The sequence below is a fragment of the Peromyscus californicus genome, unplaced genomic scaffold (genome assembly GCF_007827085.1).
Source record: "Peromyscus californicus insignis strain IS unplaced genomic scaffold, ASM782708v3 Scaffold_13__1_contigs__length_99412109, whole genome shotgun sequence".
Lineage (NCBI taxonomy): Eukaryota > Metazoa > Chordata > Mammalia > Rodentia > Cricetidae > Peromyscus > Peromyscus californicus.
The window spans coordinates 20,412,589-20,433,111 of record NW_026294424.1 but is presented as its reverse complement, the minus strand read 5'-3'; the positions used below and the strand labels follow the sequence as shown (position 1 = coordinate 20,433,111).

The following is a 20,523-nucleotide window of genomic DNA, read 5'->3' as shown; positions in this document are numbered from 1 at the left end:
AATAAATAAGTTAAATTTGATAGCTTCTAAAAATCACCCCCTCTAACAAATTCCTTCTGTTTCTGAAGAGCAAAGTCAGGATAATGTAACAACAGCAACAAAAATCTCCAAAATTTACTTAACTAAGTTTAACCACTTATCTATAAGTAATGATCCCTAAGACTGGATCACCAAATGGCCAATTTCAGTTATATTGTGTTACTCTTCGTGGAAAACAATAATACCAATTTATTGTCAATAAAGTGTATGCACATTCCTTTGGAGAAGCAGTTTTCAACCTGTGGATTGGGGTCATAAGAACCTTTCACAGGGGTTGCCTAAAACCATCAAAAAACAGGTATTTACATTCCAATTCATAACAGTAGCAAAATTACATTCATGAAGTAGCAACAAAATAATTTTATGGTTGGGGGTCACTACATGAGGAACTGTGTTAAAGGGTCGCAGCGTTAGGAAGGTTGAGACCAGTGTTTTAGAGGATTAAATGAGAGTTACATTGAGCAGGTCTCTTTGTGTCTAATAGAACACATCTGACTGCTGACTGGGTTATAGGTGACATCTGCAGTTACAGCAGAGAGCAAATTCACTTGTGTGGGCTGAGTACCACAATCTCAGCCTCAATCCCTCCAACAATAAGCTCTTTCCAAGGAATGTAATGGACATTTATCCTAGAGTTTTTCTTTCTGCATTTTCATTAACTTTTGGAGTCCAATTCCTTTCATATCTGAAGCAAACAGGTAACGGTCTAAATGGAAATGCTCACCACATACTGTACCACTCCAGGAAATTTTAAAGGGAACAGACACAAAGTGGTGAATAAAACATAAAGGCACCTGTAGACAGTCGCTGTGTTCTTAGTTTTATAACATTAGCAGCTAAATCTACCACAATTCAAGGCAGAAGAAACAGAAAGTCCCTCCAGTGAAGGTCTCTTCCTAATGCACCATGACACCAGATATTTAGAATGGGAACTTCTAAATAGATTCTACTCAGTAAGTGTTTGCTAGGTTCCAAACTGTTTAAAACATCTCATTTAATCCATGTAAATATTGCTACAATTATACAGAATAGAAACAAAGACTCCTGAAGACAATGAAGTTAGGCTACTCGGTCTGTCAGTGACTCAGTGACAAGTCAGGACTCAACTCAGAGTCTCCTAGCACAGAACTTCTGCTCTTACTACGCACATCTCCCTCGGGTTAGTGGCTTCCATGTTGTATGCAGCATTAAACAGAATTCGAACCTTCAGTTCTCTCTTTCCCCGGAGTTTCAGAAAGTTTTTTGCTTGTTTGGTACTAAAATGACAGCAACTTTCCCATACCCTAACCTGTTTCCTTCCCTCCTTCCCGCTCGCTTTCATACACAAAGAGAGCACAGACTTTGTTCTTGTATTCAGACTTCTTTCCCTCTCATGACTACTGCTAGGAATCCTACAGGCACATTATCTCTCCAAGAGCAAACACGCACTTCTCTGCCCCTCCCGCTTTGCTCCAAGTGGCTAATTACAGACAGGCCTGGGCTACTGATCTCAAAGCTGGAGGACAGTTGTACATGCACAATGAGCCAGGCAGAGCGCCTACACTCCTCTCAGCCTTAGGCCACCTGCACTGAGAAAGGGCCTGCCAAAGCAGTGTCTGGGAAGCACACCTGAAAAGAACCACTGAACAGGGTTACTAAGGAAAGCTTGAATTTAAGTGCTTTGTGATACATATGCACAACATGAAAAGAACCAGGGTAAACTGCCAGAACCAGAGGGCTTCTCAAGGATTTGCTTATTTGTAGCTTTGGAAATAATCAGTGAAAACTAACATTAACAAAGTTAAGCTGATTCTGTGATTCATTACACCCTGTTCATAGAATAATAAAGTGTTTGTCACATAATTCAGAAAAATGAAGCATTTTTTCTCTCTCTCAAAACAATGCCCAATGATGATGAGTATGTGCTGGTACATGCCTTTCCAGGGTACAGTTTCTAGAATTCAGATGGTGGGAGGAGGTGCCACCCAACATGCTGGATCTTACCAAATTTTATTTGAGTAATAAGAAACAAAATAATTAAAAGCCATATGACCTGTACTTAGACTAAAAGAACTCTCTGCACTTGAATGTCAATCACTCCAGAGCATGGAGAGTCCTCCTTAATGACCAAAGCCAAACAAGTGGTATGTATAAAGATTTATAAAACATGTATAAACATGATATTTACTCTTCAACATAAACCTGAATTCAAATAAATACAAATAAATATTTACATTTTAAGAAGTGAAAAGGGATAAGATCATTATAGTTGAAGCTTTTCTCCAGTTCTTTGAAATTATTAAAATAATTCAAAAGTTAGAAAAGTAAGTATGTCGGAGGCTGTAGATCCAAGGCCACAGTCACATTAGCAATAATTTATTCAACTCTATCTTTGACCTATAGTCAAGACAATATACCAGAGATCTTAACTCACTGCTATGTGAAAGAGTTTACTAACCCATTTCAGACAGCACTCACTCTGTGGGTGATCCTACCCTTCGGCACACCCAGCACTCACTAGACACGTGCCTACATTTCTTACCAGCCAGTTGTGTTACTAAGCTCTGGACACTTGATGCTCTCTAGATTTTTGATTTCCACTCAGATATAAAGTATTTCACTATTTTTACATGAACACGATAACATGAATTATTTTGGATATTTTAAATTGAATAGTACATATTATTAAAAAAAATTCCACCTGTTTCTCCTAATTTTTTTAATGTGGATACTTGAAATTTTTAAATTATGTAGGTGACTCCAATTATGTTTCTATTGAAAAGTGTTGCCTGCCTATGTGGCCCAATCTAGTACTCAAGATTATAGTGTTTTGTTTTGATTTCTTTTATAACTGGGTCTAATGATATAGCCCTGTCTGGTCTTCAACTCAATCAGTGGCTGCAGCTCCCGAGGGCTAGGAGCTGAAGGTATGAGCCACCACATACAGTGACACTCTTTAAATTGAGAATCTGCTTTTACTCAGCCCATGTGATTATTTTTGTCCTGATTTTGTTTTTTCAATTATATTAGACACAAGTAATAGACAGGAAGTTGCTTATTTACTGAATTTCCTTCATTCATTGAAAACTACAGCCAGTTATGGCAGTATGCGCCTGTAATCTCAGCCCAGAAGGGAAGAAACAGGAGGATCAGGAGTTCAAGGCTAGCCTTAGCTACTTGAGACTTTCTAAAAATAAACAAACACAAAAGGCAAAGCACCAAGAGTAATACCTTAATCATTCATGATCCAGAAACATGTCTGTTTGACAAGGAAACCAAAATTCCGCCAAAAGAGGTTCTGCTATGTCTATTTGTTTTGATATTTTTGAGGATATTTTTTGTCTGGTATTTGGTGTGTAGGGGGGGGTGCTTTGGTTGTTGTTTTTTTTGTTTTGTTTTGTTTTTTATTCCTTGTTTGTTTTTTTTCCCTGTGCTGTTTGTTTGTTTGGCATAGAACTTATGACATAGACCAAGCTGACCTTGTTTCAACCTTTCATATGCTGAGATCACAAGAATGAGCTACCATGCACAAGCCCCAAAGATGTCTACCACAGAAATAGCTGTAGGGTGAATGAATATATGTAAGAGAATCTTACGTTGTATTTTTTGTTTGGGGTAGGAGGTGCTAAAAACCATGGTACCCAAGACCTTTCATGGGCTACACCCCAAACCCAGATTATTCTTTTCTAATCACCAGTATTTTATTCATCAAACACAATCACACAGCAGATACCTTCCCGCATCCCACCACAGCATTGAGACAGTCCTAAATGGCCTCTTAAAATTCAGGATAATTTCTAAATGTTTAAATGCAGTATAGAAGAAGTACACCCAAGCAGGGTCCCTACTGGCATCATAAAGCTCAGATCATTTGAGCAACTACTTTGTCAGTTTTCTGAAGAATAACATAACTACTAAACTCCAATCACACAAGAGACGTTCATTCATTCCAAGTAATAGATGCTTTCAGTCACTAAGGCTTAATTTTATGTGGAACATAGTCACGAAACAGTTAGGCCCTAGTATTGCCTAGATACCAATGATTAAGAGTCATACCATGGGGAGAGAAGTACAGCTCAGCAGGTAAGGATGTCTAACCACCTGAACTAAGTCCCAGAACCCACAGAAAGGTGGAAAGAGAGAAGCAAAGTTGTCCGCTGACCTCCACAGGTGCCCTGTGACATGTCCTACACGTATCATACATATAGTAAGTATTTTTAATATTTATATATAGTTGTTGTTTAGGAGCTATAAAAATCAGTGAAAACACGTTCTCAAAAAGAAAATTCATATTCTGTCTGGCAGATTGTGGCAATTATGCTCTGAAAAGACTTCGACAAGTTACTGGAAAAACAAGACAACAGGGAATGTGTTGTGTCAGTTATGGCTTGAACCTAATGCTTAGTTAATGCACTAAACATTAACTATCTTCCAATTACTGTAAAATAGTATGAATTCTGTTATTTCAGTTAGCTCTTAAAATACCCTTGTTACCATAGTTACACTGATTACAGCCATAATTATACTTGGCAATTTAGTCATACTTTACCTAAGTATATCAATCCAAACCCTCCAGAGCCGATCATCTTGCCCAGTGCCCACTGGTTTCCATCCATATCATCCAGAACTTTGCCTTCTGGGAGTGGAACCGGAAGCTTGTATTTCTCTTTTCTTCTTGGTGCCATCACATCTACTGGCAGAGGGATGAGATACACAGTTAAAAACAAAATAGCATTAAAACTCATTTCTTCCAATGTTTTCCCCAGAATTAAGATTAGGATCCTGAAGTCAGTTCCAACTAGAGAAGCCCATCCACCATATTCAAGTTAGAAATCCATATACTTTGAAATCTAAGAGATACTGGCATGTATGTAATATATATAGTATAAATTATATATAATATACCTATTGGGGCTAGAGAGACGCAGGTGGTTAAGAGCATGCAATGCTTTTGTAAAGGACCTGATTCAGTTCCCAGCACCCACACGGCAGCTTGCAAACCTCTGTAACTCCAGCTCCGGGTGTCTGGTGAGTTGACCTTTTCCACTGGCACCTGTACTCACAGGCACATACCCATACACAAACACACACATGTACACAATCAAAAATGAATCTTTAAAACGTATCTACTGTGCTTCATTTAAAGCAATACTTTAAAACTCCACTTAAGGGTTTATTAATACTTAGCAACACTACAGAACACACCTTCAGAAAGTTATCTCATACACATGTTAAATAATCATTTGTTGAGAACACTGTTAAAATGTGGCTATTGAGGAGTAGGGCTTTAAATTCAAAGGTCAGACACTCTGACCACCAACAAAAACACCCAGGAAGGATTGTTCAACGAGCAAGGGTTTTCCTGGTTATCTAATCTGGCAGATGAGACAACTATTTTTGGTTTTTTCTGACATGCTCTTTTACTCACTCCCATCAATGTGAAAACAGCACACTGGACGTACAGATAACAGGAATTCCATAAGAAAACCATACAACCTTAATTATCATTGGACACAAATTAGAACATTACTAGTAGGAGCTTTTGGGGGTTGGCCAAAAACATTTCTAAGGGGTATATAATTAAATTAGTAAGTATCAGAATAAGTGCTTGAAACTAAACATGAAAGTAACCATGTTCTTCCTATTATTTCTAGACAAAATCAAAAAACCTGATAAATCCTGCTTCAGTTTGGTTTCTGTTGCTGTAATAAACACCCCAGACAAAAGTAACTCGGGACAGACAGGGTTTATTTCATATTATAGTTTACAGTCCATCCTGAAGGGGTGTCAGGGCAGGAGCTCAAAACAGGAATTCCAGGCAGGCACTGGAGCAGCCGCCAGGGGAGAATCCTGCCTGATGGCTCCTTCCCTACCAGACTGGCTTGGCGGGCTCGGATTTCTTACACACACCGGGTCCTGCCCAGAGGTGGCACTGCTCACAGTGGGCTGTGCCCTCTTCCATCGTCACTCCAACAGAGGGCCCGTGGGCCAATTTAATGGACGCATTCTTCTTACTAAAGTTCCCTCTTCCCAGATGACCCTGGGTGAAAAGTTAACAACAAAAACTAACCAAGACAGACGCTTTCGTGAAAATGATTCAGGAATACACACAGTACAAAATTTCCCTCTTAAAGCGTCCCTCTTGGCTTGAGTAGAATTTTCCCCCCTCCACTTACTGATCCCCTAACAGTATTCGGACTGCAAACAAGCCGGAGCGGAGCGGGAATCTAGTGCGAACCCCTAGGGCACGGTGCTGAAGCAGGACGTGTGTCACCGGGCTCGCTTAACCGGGCAGGACGCCGTGGCGCCCGCGCCAGAGCTGACGGCGGCGGAAACTTTCAAGTCTTCCCACAACAACTTTTGAGCGGGGGGCTGAAAAGACACACGAAGTTTGGGGGCACCGGGTGGCACCGGGGTGAAGCGCTCGCCGGGTGCAGACCCCTCCGCGCGAGCGGCGGCCCCGTCCCCGACCGACCGACCGACCGACCGACCGGGTTCCGGGACACGTCGGTACCCTGGGGCGGGCGGAGCCGGGCCTGCAGCCGTCGGGACCGCACCCGAGGCTCGGCGGCCCCCGAGGCTCGGCGGCCGAGGGAGGGAGGGAGGGACGGACGGAGGGAGGACTGACCTGCTGCCCACGTCCCCGCAGCGCCCGTCTCCGCGGCCAGGCGGGGCCGAGGCCTGGCAGGCGGGCGGGCCGCGCCAGGCACCTCCCAGGGGCAGGGCGAGCATCGGGGCCGCCGCCCCGCCGCCCGGGCAGCCCGCGGCTACGGAGCCTGGCGGGGCCCAAGCCCAGAGCCAGGTCCGGGTGAGACTAGGTAGGGGGCGGTACTTGACCCCACCGAGGTCAGTCTGAAGAGCCACGGGAGTAGCATGGGGTGGAGTCGGCAGGGCGTGCACTTGAATGGGAAGAACTGAAGAGTTCCTGCACCAGTCCTGAGTACCAAGGGCTTTCAAATTGGCCCAACCCTTACCAGGCATACCCACCCAGCCCTGTGCGCCGCTGCTGTCTCTGCCCGGAGCAGGGGTAGGGGTGGGGGCTGCATCTGAGTGTGATACTCCCAGGCAGGAGCATGTGACTCAGCCTAGCTGGATATGTTTAAAACACAATTTAGTTAGTACATTTCTACCTTCCCATCTGTAAAATGGAAAAGATTAGTTATTGGGATTCAAGGTTACAGTGACAACTGAGAGAAATACGTCAAGTATATTTCTAGTTCTTTAAGGATACACAATGAGTTTCTATTTTGGAGTGAACAAACGCCAGAAAAAAATTAAACAGTATTTAAGTTCCATAACTAGAAACAGGAAAGTGCAAATACTAAGAGGAAAAATGACATGTTCTCTCTGTGAGGGCTAAAGTTATGTTTTAAGTTTAAATTATTGTGCTCAAGAGATTTACCAGAAAAAAAAAAGCCTCTAACTTGTAAACCCCACTTGTCCAAGGACAGATAAACTTGTAAGCCTTACTTACCCAAGGACAGATAGCTTCCTGGAATGGTGGGGGCTGTTGTTCAAGTAAGATAACAAGCCACATGTTTTCACTTCTGTAAACAAGCTTGGTTGCTCCAACCTCAGAGGGCTCCGATTGGACGAAGGCAGGAGCGGCTTAGCTTTGTGGGTTTTGCTTTTATTAGCTCCTGCCTAACTTAATTCTCGGCCATACTCTGGAATCCCAGGTATGGACCTGGCCATATTCTGGTAGTATTTATTAAAATTTGATTCAAGTTTGGCTCAAATACTGTTGTAGTGGTAGTGGCTTGGTGGTGTTGACATCTCTTCACTAAATCTGTTAAGTAAGGAATTGGTACTTTTAACAAACTCCCAAAATGGAAGATGGGATGAGACTTTTTTTTTTTTTTTTTTTTTTTTTTTGTATTTTTGAGACAGAGTTTCTCTGTGTAGCTTTGCACCTTTCCTGGAACTCACTCTGTAGCCCAGGCTGGCCTCAAACTCACAGAGATCTGCCTGCCTCTGCCTCCCGAGTACTGGGATTAAAGGCATGAGCCACCACCGCCCAGTGAGACTAGTTTTTAAACGCACTGGATGGATGGTGTGGATATAAAATCATTTTTCAAAAGAATTTTGGAAACGGGTGTAGCTTCATTGGTGTTTGTCTGGCCTGTAGGGAGCCCTCAACACAATTCCCAGCACATTAAATGGCTCAATGGCTCAGGCCTGTGATCCCACCACTTGGGAGATGGAAACAACAAGAAAAGACCTGAGGTTTAAGGTCATCCTCCCTACACAGGAAGTTCCTGTACAGCATGGGCTGCATGGGGGGGAGTGGAGTGGAGCAGGGGGGATGTGGGAGGTGTACTCAGACAGAGGACTCTTGACAGATGTGTCTGTTTCCTCCATTTATAAGCAAATCCTTGCTTTGAACCAATACAGTGCTTCTCAGCACTATTGGTGATCAGGCTGGAAGGTCCCTACTGCTCATGAGAGGGTTGGGGGCACAGATTAGGACAACCAGAATTTCCCTAGACAGTATCATTTTAGCAAATTTTGCCAAAGTGCACCTGGTTGAGAGAAACTTTGCTAAAATGATTTACCTGCCCACATCTGCATTCACATCTCCCAATTTCTTTTCATTTCCAGCTACAGTGACCTGCCTGGTTTTTATCTTAGGACCTTTGCATTTATCGTTCAGAATGAACCCCTTTATAATCTGTTATCTGTATCATCTACCCCATCATCTCAGTCCTTTCCAACCAACCTTCCTTAACTTCCAAGCCACCCACAGTCTTGACAGCTTCCTATTCATTTTCTTCCCAGTACCAACTAGTATATACCACCACACTGTGCCATTTGTTTACTGACACTGCCTGACTTCCTCTGTAAACCAAATGCTTCCTGGGAGCAGGGTCTCTAAAGGAACAGAACCGATGGAGTGAATCTATATAAAAGGGGATTTATTATAGACTTACAGGATGCTATCCGGTCAGTCTCACAATGACTCTCTCATACTGGAGAGGCCGAGAATCTGGAAGTTTCTCAGTTTACTAATAGGTGTCTCAGCAGTCCCAATCTGATGCTGAGGCCTGGAGGATTCTTGGAGAACTAACTGGTAGTCTTTAGTCTACACTGGAATCCCAAAGAAGCTAGTGCCGTTGTTGGTGAAGGAATGCCTCAGCAGCAGGACAGACGAACTTGCCAGGGAGAGTGAGGGCAAGCAGGCAAAAGCAAAGCTGCCTTCTTCCTGTCCTGTCTGGGCTGTTACCAGAAGGTCCCATCTAAGGTGGCTTCAAGTAGTCTGATGCAGAAAACCCCTCACCGGAGTGCCCTGCAGACTATGCCTTAGGTGATTCCAGATGGAGTGGAGATGACAAGACTGCCATCACGACAGGTGAAGTGTATGTCCTTTTTAAGGCAAGGCCCTTAAAATGTATCCAAAACCTTACTGCTGTCTTATGGGATGAATAAAGCAAGGATGGCAGTCTCATCCTCATTTCAGTGATTGGTAGTTGGTAAGTAGAATGTGTCCAGTTTAGATCTAAGAAGTGAACAAAAGTTCTTGAGTGTTCTAGAAAGAAATGGCCAGTTCCAGCAATTGTTCTGCTCCCGGTGACCATGAGAGAATGACAAATGTAAATCTAATATAACAAAAATGGCAAGATGTTGGTTAGTCTTTAATCTTTTGGGGGGCCCACCACCCAGCTCCCAAATAAATCACTCACAGAGGCTTATTCTTAATTATGAATGCCCAGTCTTATTTTGGCTGGTTGCTTGCCAGCTTTAATTAACTTAAATTATCCTGTCTATATTTGCCTCTGCGCTTTTCCTGTTCTCTTCTGTAAATCTTACTCTTACTCCATGGCTTGCTGTATAGATGGGTAGCTGACCCCTGGAGTCCTCCTCCTTCTCTGGCTACTTCTTTCCTCACTCCTCCATCTCTTTTCTCATCCTCCCTCCTCCCAGATTTCTCTTTCTATTTATTCCCTCTGCCTGCCAGCCCCGCCTATCTCCCTCTCCTGCCTTGCTATTGGCTGTTCAGTTCTTTATTAGACCAGTCAGGTGTTTTAGACAGGCAAAGAAACACAGTGTCACAGAGTTAAACAAATGCAACATAAACAAAAGTAACACACCTTAAAATAATATTCTACCACAGCAAGACACTTAACATTTGTGGTTAGTAGCATCTAAAAATATAGAAAGAAGAGAAAGCAAAACCTTGGCCGTTTACTCATTCTCACCTAAGATTAATGTGAAATTGGTTACAGACTAGTTTAAACATAGGAGGCAAAACTATAAAACTTTTCAGAAAAAAACACTGTGCCACTTGAGTTCATGTATTTAGAAATTATTTTTAAATGCTGGATATTGAAAATTGGTAAATTACCTTCATCAAAAACAAAGTAAAACAAAACAAAAGCTCTGTGCTCCAGCCACCTTTAATACCATCACTGAGGAGGCAGAGGTAGGCAGATCTCTGAGTTCAAGGCTACCTTGGTCTACAAAGTGAGTTCCAGGACATACAGAGCTACATAAATAGATAGACCATGTCTTAAAAACAAAACAAAAACAAAAAACCTGTGTTCCTAAAATCCTAAATCAGCACTGCTTAGGCTAGGGAGGTGGCTCAGTTGGCAAAGATCTGGGCAGAAGTATGGTGTGAAAATCTGTTGAATCCCCAGAACTCATGTTAAAAGCTGAGAGAAGGGAATTTGACAGAGAGAGAGCTTCTATCACCCAAGCACCATAGGGTGGGGGTGGGGTTTGACAGGAACAGAAACAGGTGGATCACTGAAGCTCATTGGCCCACCAGCCTTGTCTCAGAGATGACTTCAGGTTCAGTGAGAGACCCTGTCTCAAAACATAAAGTTGGAGAGCAACCTTAGTGTAGCTTGAGTTTTCCTGCCTGGCCCACAGTCAGGACAAATCTCTCTCACCTGCCAGTCCCACAGCCTCTCAAACCCGACCAAGTAAACACAGAGACTTATATTGGTTACAAACTGTATGACTGTGTCAGGCTTCTTGCTAACTGTTCTTACAGCTTAAATTAATCCATTTCCATTAATCTATACCTTGCCACATGGCTCGTGGCTTACCGGCATCTTCACATGCTGTTTCTCATCGTGGCGGCTGGCAGTGTCTCTCTGACTCAGCCTTTCACTTCCCCACTCTACACCAGCACACATATGTGCACACACACACACTAACAAGTACACAACATACACACACACACAAACAAATACACCCACACACATACACACACATACACACACACACACACACACACACTAGCAAGTACACACACACCCCTACTAACAAGCACACACACACACACTAACAAGTACACACACACCCCTACTAACAAGCACACACACACACACACACACACTAACAAGTACACACACACATGTACACACACACACACACACACACACACACACACACACACACACACACACCACTGGTAAGATATCCAGTGTTGGGAAGGATGTGGAGGAAATAGGGCTTTCTTACACTGCTTATCCAGACACTTTGGAAAATGACTTCTCAGGCTCTGACTTAGCACCTCCATCTTGTTCATAGGCAATATATTCCAAGATTCCCAGGGGACATCTGAAGCCATAGATACAACCAAACCTTACATATTCTGTGATTGTTTTTTGTTCCCTATAGGATTATTTTTGAGGTAAAGTAATTTTTATTTTGCCTAAAAGAATTTAACTTATAAATTAAACATAGTCAGAGTTTAATCATAATTAATAACAGGACAGTTATGAAGATAAATCACAAAGTTATTTAAATGTGATTGTACCTGTTAGATTTCTCTTTCTGTGATAAAATACCACCACCAAAGGTAAGTTAAGGAAGAGAGAGTTTATTATTGGTTCATGGTTCCAGAGGGATAGAAGTCTATGATGGTAGAACAATGGCGTGGCAATAAGCAGCAGCTATGGCGGCAGGAACAGCTAGCTGAGAGCTCACCGCCTGAACCACAGGCACAAAACAAAGAGCAAACTGTAGATGGCAGAAGGCTTTCCCTCTCAAAGCCTGCTTCCAGCATATACTACCTCCAGGAACAGTGCCACCCCCTGGGCACTGCCTTAGTCAGGGTTTCCGTTGCTGTGAAGAGACACTATGACCACAGCAACTCTTATAAAGGAGAACAGTTAATTGGGGTGACTGGCTAATAGTTTTAGAAGTTTAATACATTATCACCATGGTGGGATATAGTGGCCTGCAGGCAGACATGGTGCTCGAGAAGGAGCTGAGTGTTGTACATCTTAATCCTCAGGCAACAGGAAGTGAACTGTATGCCACACTGAGCATAGCTTGAGCAAAGGAGACCTCAAAGTCCACAGTGACACACTTCCTCCAACAAGGCCACACCTCCTAATAGAGCCACTCCCTTTGTGGGCCTTTTTTTTTTCAAATCACTACATTCCACTCCTTGGCCCCCAAAGGCTTATAGCCATATCATAATGCAAAAATTCATTCAGTCTAACTCTGAAAATCCCCATAGTCTATAACAGCCTCAAACTTATTTAAAAGTCTAAAGTTCAAATTGCCTCTTGAAATTAATGCAATCTCTTAACTTTAATCCCCTGTAAAATAAAAATTAAAAAAGCAGATCATATACTTTTAATGTATAATGGTACAAGATATACATTACCATTCCAAAATGTAGGGAGGGGGAGCATAGTAAGGAACTCCTGGACTAAAGCAAGACCTAAAACCAGCTGGACTAACTCCAAACTGCATCTCCATGTCTGATGTCAAAATGCTCTTCAGATATTCAACTCCTTTCAGCTTTGTTGACTGCAATACACTTTTTTCTCTTGGGCTGGTTCCATTCCCTATTAGTAGCTTTATTTGGCAGGTAACCCATTGGCTCTGGCATCTACAACATCTTGGGGTCTCCAAGGCAATCCAGGCTTCACCTTAACAGCATCACACAATGACCTCTCTGGGCCTCCAGTAAGGAACACCCCTGCCACATGCCTGGCCTCAGTGACTTTCCTTAGTTGTGGAGGAATATTCCATAACCCCTTTTATCCTTGACTCTAAAGTCAGAATCATATGGCTGAAGCTGCCAAGTTCTGCTGCTGGCTGGGGATGGAACATGGCCCCTCATTCAATTACATCTTTACCAGCTTTCTATTTCCCATGGTTTTCTCCACTGCCTAATTTTAGCTGTCTTGGAACTCAATGTATAGACCAGGCTGGTCTCATACTTAGAGATCCAATTTCCTCTGCCTCCAGAATGCTGGGATTAAATGCATGTACAATTATACTCAGCTCTAAACTTTTCTTTAATTCCTTTTCACAAGATGGAAACTTAGCTGGATGGGATATTGCCCTGAGGTCACCATTTCTTTTGTTCCATTTCTTAATCTGTCTATCTCTTTGAACACAGGTCTTAGCACCATTCCACATCCTAGTGTTCCTTGTCTCCTAAAATTGTACATTTTGTATTTTTCCTTGCTCAGTTTTCTCCTTTTCATTATAAATCTTCAGTAGTGTTAGCACTAGTAACCACAGGACAGAGTCTAAACTAGGCTGTTTTGAGATTTCCTCTGCCAATGGAATTAATTCAAAAATCCTCACTTTAGCTTCAGAAAGACTTTACAAACAAGAGCAAAAAGTAACTACATTCTTCACCAAAATATCACAAGAAAAATATTTAGGCAAAATACTAAAATTCGTTGCCTCTCAAACCTCTTGAGCCAGGGTCCCACAGTGCAAATCACCCTCAATACCATGTCTTTCATGCTCCTACTTGTATGGCCCGTTAAGCAATGCTTAAAGCATTCCACTGCTTTCATAACTCAAAGTACCAAAGTCGAAATTCCTCCAAACAAAAACATGGTCAGGTCTATCACAGCAATACTGCAGTCTCTGGTACCAACTTCTGTTTCAGGGTTTCTATTGATGTCAAGGGACACCATGACCATAGCAACTCTTATAAAGGAAAACAGTTCATTGGAGTGACTTACAGTTTCAGAGGTTTGGCACATTATCATTAGGCAGGACATGGTGGCATGCAGGCAGACGTGGTTCTGGAGAAGGAGCTCAGAGTTCTATATCATTGATCTGCAGGCTACAGGAAGTAAACTGTGTGCCACACTAAGGATGGCTTGAGCAAAGGAGGCCTCAAAGCCCATCCCTCACAGTGACGCACTTCTTCCTATAAGGCCACATGCTCTGACAAAGCCACACCTCCTGATAGGGCCACTCTCTTTGGGGGACCATTTTCTTTTAAATTATCACAGGTACCCAGTGTTCAAATCTCTGATGCTGTCTGGGACAATTCTCATTCAAACCACCACAGTGGTCTCACTCTCAAAATAGCTCATTGTACCATATCCACTCTCCTTGTGATAATATGAGGTGACACAATATCTATGTGATAAGACAAAATGAGGTGAGGAATGTGGGTATTATGATATGATATTGGGCTATTTTATAAAGATCATTTGAAAATAAATAGTGTAATACCTCAATAGTAAATCTGAAAACCTTATAGGTACTAAATGACACAGGTAGTGTGTACAAAGTGAGTATGCGAGACAAAAGGATGGTTGAAGCTCTAAATGTAACAGGACAAGATTCCATCACACAACTATGCAATTTTTAAACTTATGAATTATTTACTTTAGAACTTTCTACTTTGTATTATAGGGTCATGGCTGATTGAAAATAACTGACACCTTATAAAGTGAAATAAGCTGCTAGTATAATACTAAGTATATGATCCAGCATGCATGTCCCTAGACATTTCTTCAAGAGAAATAGTACTGAAGGGATAGCTCAGTGATGAAGAGCACATATGTCTCCTACAGAGGACCCAAGTTCCCAGTACCCATGTTGGGCAGCTAGCAACTACCTGTCCCCTGTAACTCCAGCTTCAAGGAATCAGAGTCCCTCTTTTGGTCTCCATGAACACTGCACTCACATCTTCACATACTCACATACAGATACATACTGAGAAACACATAATTTAAATACATCCCTTGAGAAAGAGAAATGTAGTCCTATATTAACACAAAGATGTGCATACAATTGTTAATTAGAAACTGAATGCATGAAAGCCTCAAACTGGAATCAATTTCCCATTAGTTAGTGAATGGATAAACTATTTGCAATATCGACCTTTTTGTTGTTGTTGTTGTTTGTTTTTCGAGTCAGGGTTTCTCTGTGTAGTTTTGGTGCCTGTCCTGGATCTTGCTCTGTAGACCAGGCTGGCCTCGAACTCATAGAGATCTGCCTGCCTCTGCCTCCTGAGTGCTGGGATTAAAGATGTGTACCACCACTGCCCTGCACAATGTTGATCTTATGTGATGAAATATCATCCAGCAACAAAAGGGAGCAAACTATGAATACAAGCATCAGCCTGGATGGACCTAGCAAGTATCCTGCCCCCACCGTGGAAGGAAGGAGACATGGGTGGAAATATTTTGGAATGTTCCATTTAAAAGAAGTTGCCAGAACTTGGGTTGAAGAGAAGCAGGAGGCTAAAGGAACTTTATGGGCTAATGATTGTTTTGAGCTGTGGTTACATAATTATAACCTTGCCAAAATCCTAATCGTACACTTAAAATTGATGCATTAGTGCTGTGGGATGTCTTTCTGTATGCTGTGAATATGTGTTGCTCTGATTGGTTGATAAATAAAGCTGCATTGGCCTAGGGCAAGGAAGCTTAGAGACAGGTGGAAAATCCAAGCAGATATTCGGAGAGAAGAAAGGAGAGGAAAGAGAGACACCAGCCGCCCAGGAAGGAGCGGCAAGATGCCAGCAAACCGGTAATGCTACAGCCATGTGTCAACTTATAGATTAATAGAAATGGGTTAAGTTATAAGAGCTAGCTAGCAAGAATCCTGCCTGCCATAGGCCATGCAATTGGTAGTTAATATTAAACCTCTGAATGATTATTTTATAAGCAGCTGAGGGACCTCAGGGCTGGGTGGGACTAGAGGAACATGGGACCATGGGACCAGGTGGGACCAGAGAAACTTCCAGCTACACATTTTAAAACTGATTTCAAAGAAAAGAATGTCAGAAGAGCAGGAGGGAGGAACCCAAGTCCTTAAAGCCATTACTAACCTTCAGAGTCAGCTAACCTTCCAGCAGCACACATTTTCCCATTCTCCATGAGCCATCAATGGTCCTTATCAGTTAAGTCATTTAGTCTTGGGTTTTATATTCCTTGCCACCAGACTCTTTCTACCATTCCAATGAAGTTGAAGTTTCATAGGTGTTAATGACTTTCAGATGGCAATGAATTTGTTAAATACAAACAGGCACAGTAGTGCAGGTAAACCTGAACCGAGAACATTTCCAAAGTGTGAGGATTTAATGCAGAATTTTGTGAATCAGAGCATATTGCTGCGTGTATGTTTCAAGATGAAAACTGACAGAATATAGAAATACAAATTTTGGAACTAGTGAAAGAACATCTTCAGAATGAATGTGATGAGAAACAAGATTGAGAGGAATTTAGACATGAAAGCATTGAAGTCTGAGTCATAGGAAAAAAGATTAGGAAAATTAGGATTTCAAACAAAGCTATTTTGATAGATCTTATGGTCTGTGAGTGATTCACCATCACCTCACAAAAAGGCTTTCTTGGTTGTGTGCTAGTTCCTAGGTTTGGTGAATGTTCTGTTTTCAAAAGAGCTAGGTGTTGTAAAATGCTTACACCAGCTCAAAGTGATAAGGAAAACCCCGGCATTTAGTGAGCAAACTTTACAAGGCCAAGATCATTTAAAATTAAAGTGTTAAAGATATTGCACAGACAAAACATTTAGAAGAGAACAATCTTTGTTATTTAATGTTATAAAAGGAGACTACTTCAGTGGAATTATTCCAGCTGCCAAAGAGCTAAGTTTTGTTTCATAAAATCAGAAGGTCTTTTACAACTCCTAAACCCACAATCCCTGGAGAGCTGAGCAATTACTGACACATAAATTTTGAAAACAACACAATTCAAGTAATTAGAATCTAAGCCTTTCCAATATAGAACCCGATCAGACATCTATGATTTGATTTGTTTGCATATGAGATGCTGCCATTGGCACAAACTGTCTCCAAGGCTTATCTAGGGAAGGCTTGGTTCCTCACTTCTGAGGCTTTGAGAAGTAATTGGACCAAGAGCATGCAAACTTTGTTGTATTATTTCATTGATGAGTTCATACTCAAATGAACTACCAGGAGGGGAACATGTCTTTAAATACCCTAGAACCCGACCCGCTTTTTTCTTTCTTCACTTCCTGGGTGCCATAAGGTGAGCAGCTTGTTCTGCCACATAACCCTTCACTGTGGTGAAATATTGTGTCCCCAATAAACTGTGTAGCCTAATAAAACTTATCTGAGGGTCAAAGAACAGAACAGCCACTAGATTAGACATAGAGGCCAGAAAATAGGGACACACACGCCTTTAATCCTAGCATTTCAGAGGCAGAGATCTGTCTGGATCTCTGAGTTCAAGGCCAGGCATGGTGGCACACCTTTAATCCCAGGACTTCAGATCTCATGTTTTGCTTGAGAAAAACACATGCCTTTAATCCCAGGAAGTGATGGCAGGAAGCAGAAAGGTATATTGTTGTGGACCAGTCCCCACCATTGTTTACCCCAGAAACTCTTGAAGAATGAAGAATAAGAGACTTACTTAGAAATAGAGAGGGGAGAAAAAACAGAGAGAAAACACAGGATAGACTCGGGTGGGCCTGGATCCTTATCCACCAGCTCAGAACTTTATTCCAAAGGTCTATTTATAACAATGACAAGGGGTGGAGCAAAAGCCCCCCCACCTTGCTAGTTGCAGTAACCTGGTACCCAGGCCCGTGGTCCAATCAACCTCTTATGCAGTCCTGCTGGGTACAGTCACTAGGAAATCTAGTGGCTACAATAGTATATAAGGCATGAGGACCAGGAACTGGAGGCTTTTTAAGCTTTTAGACTTTGGAGCAGCAGTTCAGCTGAGATCCATTCCAGTGAGGACTCAGAGGCTTTCAATCTGAGAAAACAATCCCCTGAGGAGTTGGTGAGGTGAGGTTGGCTACAGCTTGTTCTGTCTCTCTGATCTCTCAGCTATCACCCCAATATCTGGCTCCAGGTTTTGTTTTTTATTAATATGATCATTTAGCAATTTATCTTACACTACCTACCTTGATGTTTTACCTTAACACAGTCCCAAAGTAACACAGTCTCTACAAACTTGAACTGGTGAGCCAAAATGTTTCTGCTCTCCTTAGGTTGATTTCCTTAGGTATTTTGTCATAATAATGGAAAGTTGACCAACATGAGACCACTATGAGCATGACAATCCAAAATTCAAAATGTTATCTGTTGGGTTTGGAATTAAGTTCAGTTCCTAGCATGACATTCAGGTGGCTACAAGTGTCTGTAACTGTGTCTCCAGGGGATATGACACCTTTCTCAACTCCTTGGGCTCCTGCACACACACACACACACACACACACACACACACAGAATTTAAAACATATAAACAAAAAGTCGTCTGTCAGTATGTCAACAGGCTCAGTAAAGTCTTCTTCAGAGGCATTAGTTTGTAGAATTTGGATGAAAAAAATATATTAAATTCTCAAATGTGGTAAAATCCAATTTTTACAATCTAAACATAATATCTTATCCTGTCCATTTCCCTAACACAAACTATTAGTTATTATGCGGGGCTGTGTTATTCATTAAGCGGTGCTGTTTACTGTGTGAGAAAAGCCACAAGGCACAACGAAGTCCACTATAAGAGTTTATTAGGGGAAGGGAACAGAAGGGAGTGCTTAGGTCTATGGAAATGGTCATGCATGGAGAAAGAGGGAAGGGATCTGTGACCCACTTTTTATGGATTCTCCCACACATGCACATATGGGTTTATGTAGCTATGCCACGCATGCGCATAGATTACGTGATCACGCTGAGTGCAAATCATGTGACCAGGCAGTGGAGGACATAAAGCCCTGGGATGACTAAGCATCTTGCCAGTGCATGCGCGGTCATGGGGGAATGGCTAGAAATTCCAACACAAACATCATTAAAGTTTAACAATATGACTATACTGATACTTTAATTTCCCTTTCTCCCCCACTAACATACCTGCAATAGTCAAAAGCTTGAGCTAGAAAAGGAGGGAGAAGACCTGGCTTGATCATTTGCACACACATGTGTGTGCTCAGTTGACATGGAGTTGATGACTTGCAACTTGCAGAGACCAGCAAAAGACAGTTTCCCCATGTGCCAAATGAGCTAAACTTATAAATTCTTTTTTCATGCATTTGCATTACTATCTTCTAGGAGACACAGATAAAATTTTCTGTTCCCCAAGAATACCTAGCCATTCCAACAACTCGGGATATACCCCTAAATAAATCTCATGGTCTCTCCTTGCAATAGACTTTTTCATGGATATCTGCTGCTGAGACACAGACTGTCAGATAAACTGCAGTGTAAGGTTCCAGGTGAATGAGATTGGTCTTCTTCTTCCACACAGCTCCATCTCTGTTGCTCTGCAATATGCAGAAGGTCAAAACAGACTTTTATTTTTAGAATTCTTAAAGCATTCGACCTAAGCTATAGGCTGTATGGAAACCAAGGTTTCTCTTGTCCTTTGGGACTCTGTCTCAATGACTCATTCCTTTGTCACAGGGGCTAGCAAGTAACAACTTTATTCCAGTTTTCTCTCCATGTCACTGTCAAGTTCAGGACTTAGCGATGCAGTGGGAGGCTAACATGCACATAACACCAATTATAAAGTGGTTCGTTGTCCCTTTACACTGGGCTGCCCCGCTTTCAGTTTTCTTAATAAAGAGTCCTTGTTATTTCAGGAAAGTGAATCTACAAAATCATCATGCTTCTTAGCTCTCTTTTTTAATAAATACACACTTTTCATAAATATGTGGGGAAGTATGGAGAAGTAGCTACAGGAAGGTGTAGGGCTACCCAAAGAAACAATTCCAAGACTTCCGTTAACTCTGTAAGTGGATGGCCAGTTGCTCTTTTCTTTTCCGTATCCCAGAGGTTAGAGACTATCTGCTTTTCATAGCTGTACGCATTCATGTGGTGTCTTTAGTCTGCTTCTTTCAGGCAGGCTTGTAGCAAGCATATGTCTTCTTTGTCTTGTAGTGTTCTTCCTACTGCCAAACAGTCTCCCAGTCTTGAGTCCTTAAAATGCATGCTGGGTCAAGACAAGGTCAGGAAGACAGGGAATTTATGTAGAAATAAAAAAACCTTTAGTTGGCCTTCTAAGTGTTCTGGTGGAAGCTCCACCTCAGCGCCTGGCACCCTGGTATCCCTATACCCAAAGAGTCTGGAATGTTCTGATGGAAGTTCTACCCCAGCCTCTGATACCCTGGCATCCATATACCCAAAGAGTCTGGAATGTTCTGGTGGAAGGTTCACTCCCCTCCCCCATCTCTTTCCCCAAACCCACCCCCTCAAACATGGCTCCTCCCTGAGAGATGCTCAAGACCACTCCCATAGGGTATATAAACTGCATCCCAGAAAACAGACAACGTGGTTTTCCAGTCTCTCATACC

General features: G+C 42.1%; 1 protein-coding gene across 5 annotated transcripts in view; it reads right to left on the bottom strand.

The window, feature by feature from the left end:
* Vrk2 (VRK serine/threonine kinase 2) overlaps window positions 1–20,523 on the bottom strand; it is a 198,155-nt gene that overhangs the window by 124,869 nt on the left and 52,763 nt on the right. Inside the window, exons 1-2 of one of the 5 annotated variants that reach the window (XM_052734634.1) lie at window positions 6,647–6,757; window positions 4,568–4,711 (exon numbers count right to left, since the gene is read on the bottom strand). In XM_052734634.1, the coding sequence (XP_052590594.1) occupies window positions 4,568–4,703 (136 nt within the window). In that variant the 5' untranslated portion in view covers window positions 4,704–4,711; window positions 6,647–6,757. Of the gene's footprint in view, window positions 1–4,567; window positions 4,712–6,194; window positions 6,550–6,646; window positions 6,758–20,523 lie in introns of those variants that run through there. The other 4 variants (XM_052734633.1, XM_052734636.1, XM_052734635.1 and 1 more) reach the window with 4 other exon arrangements.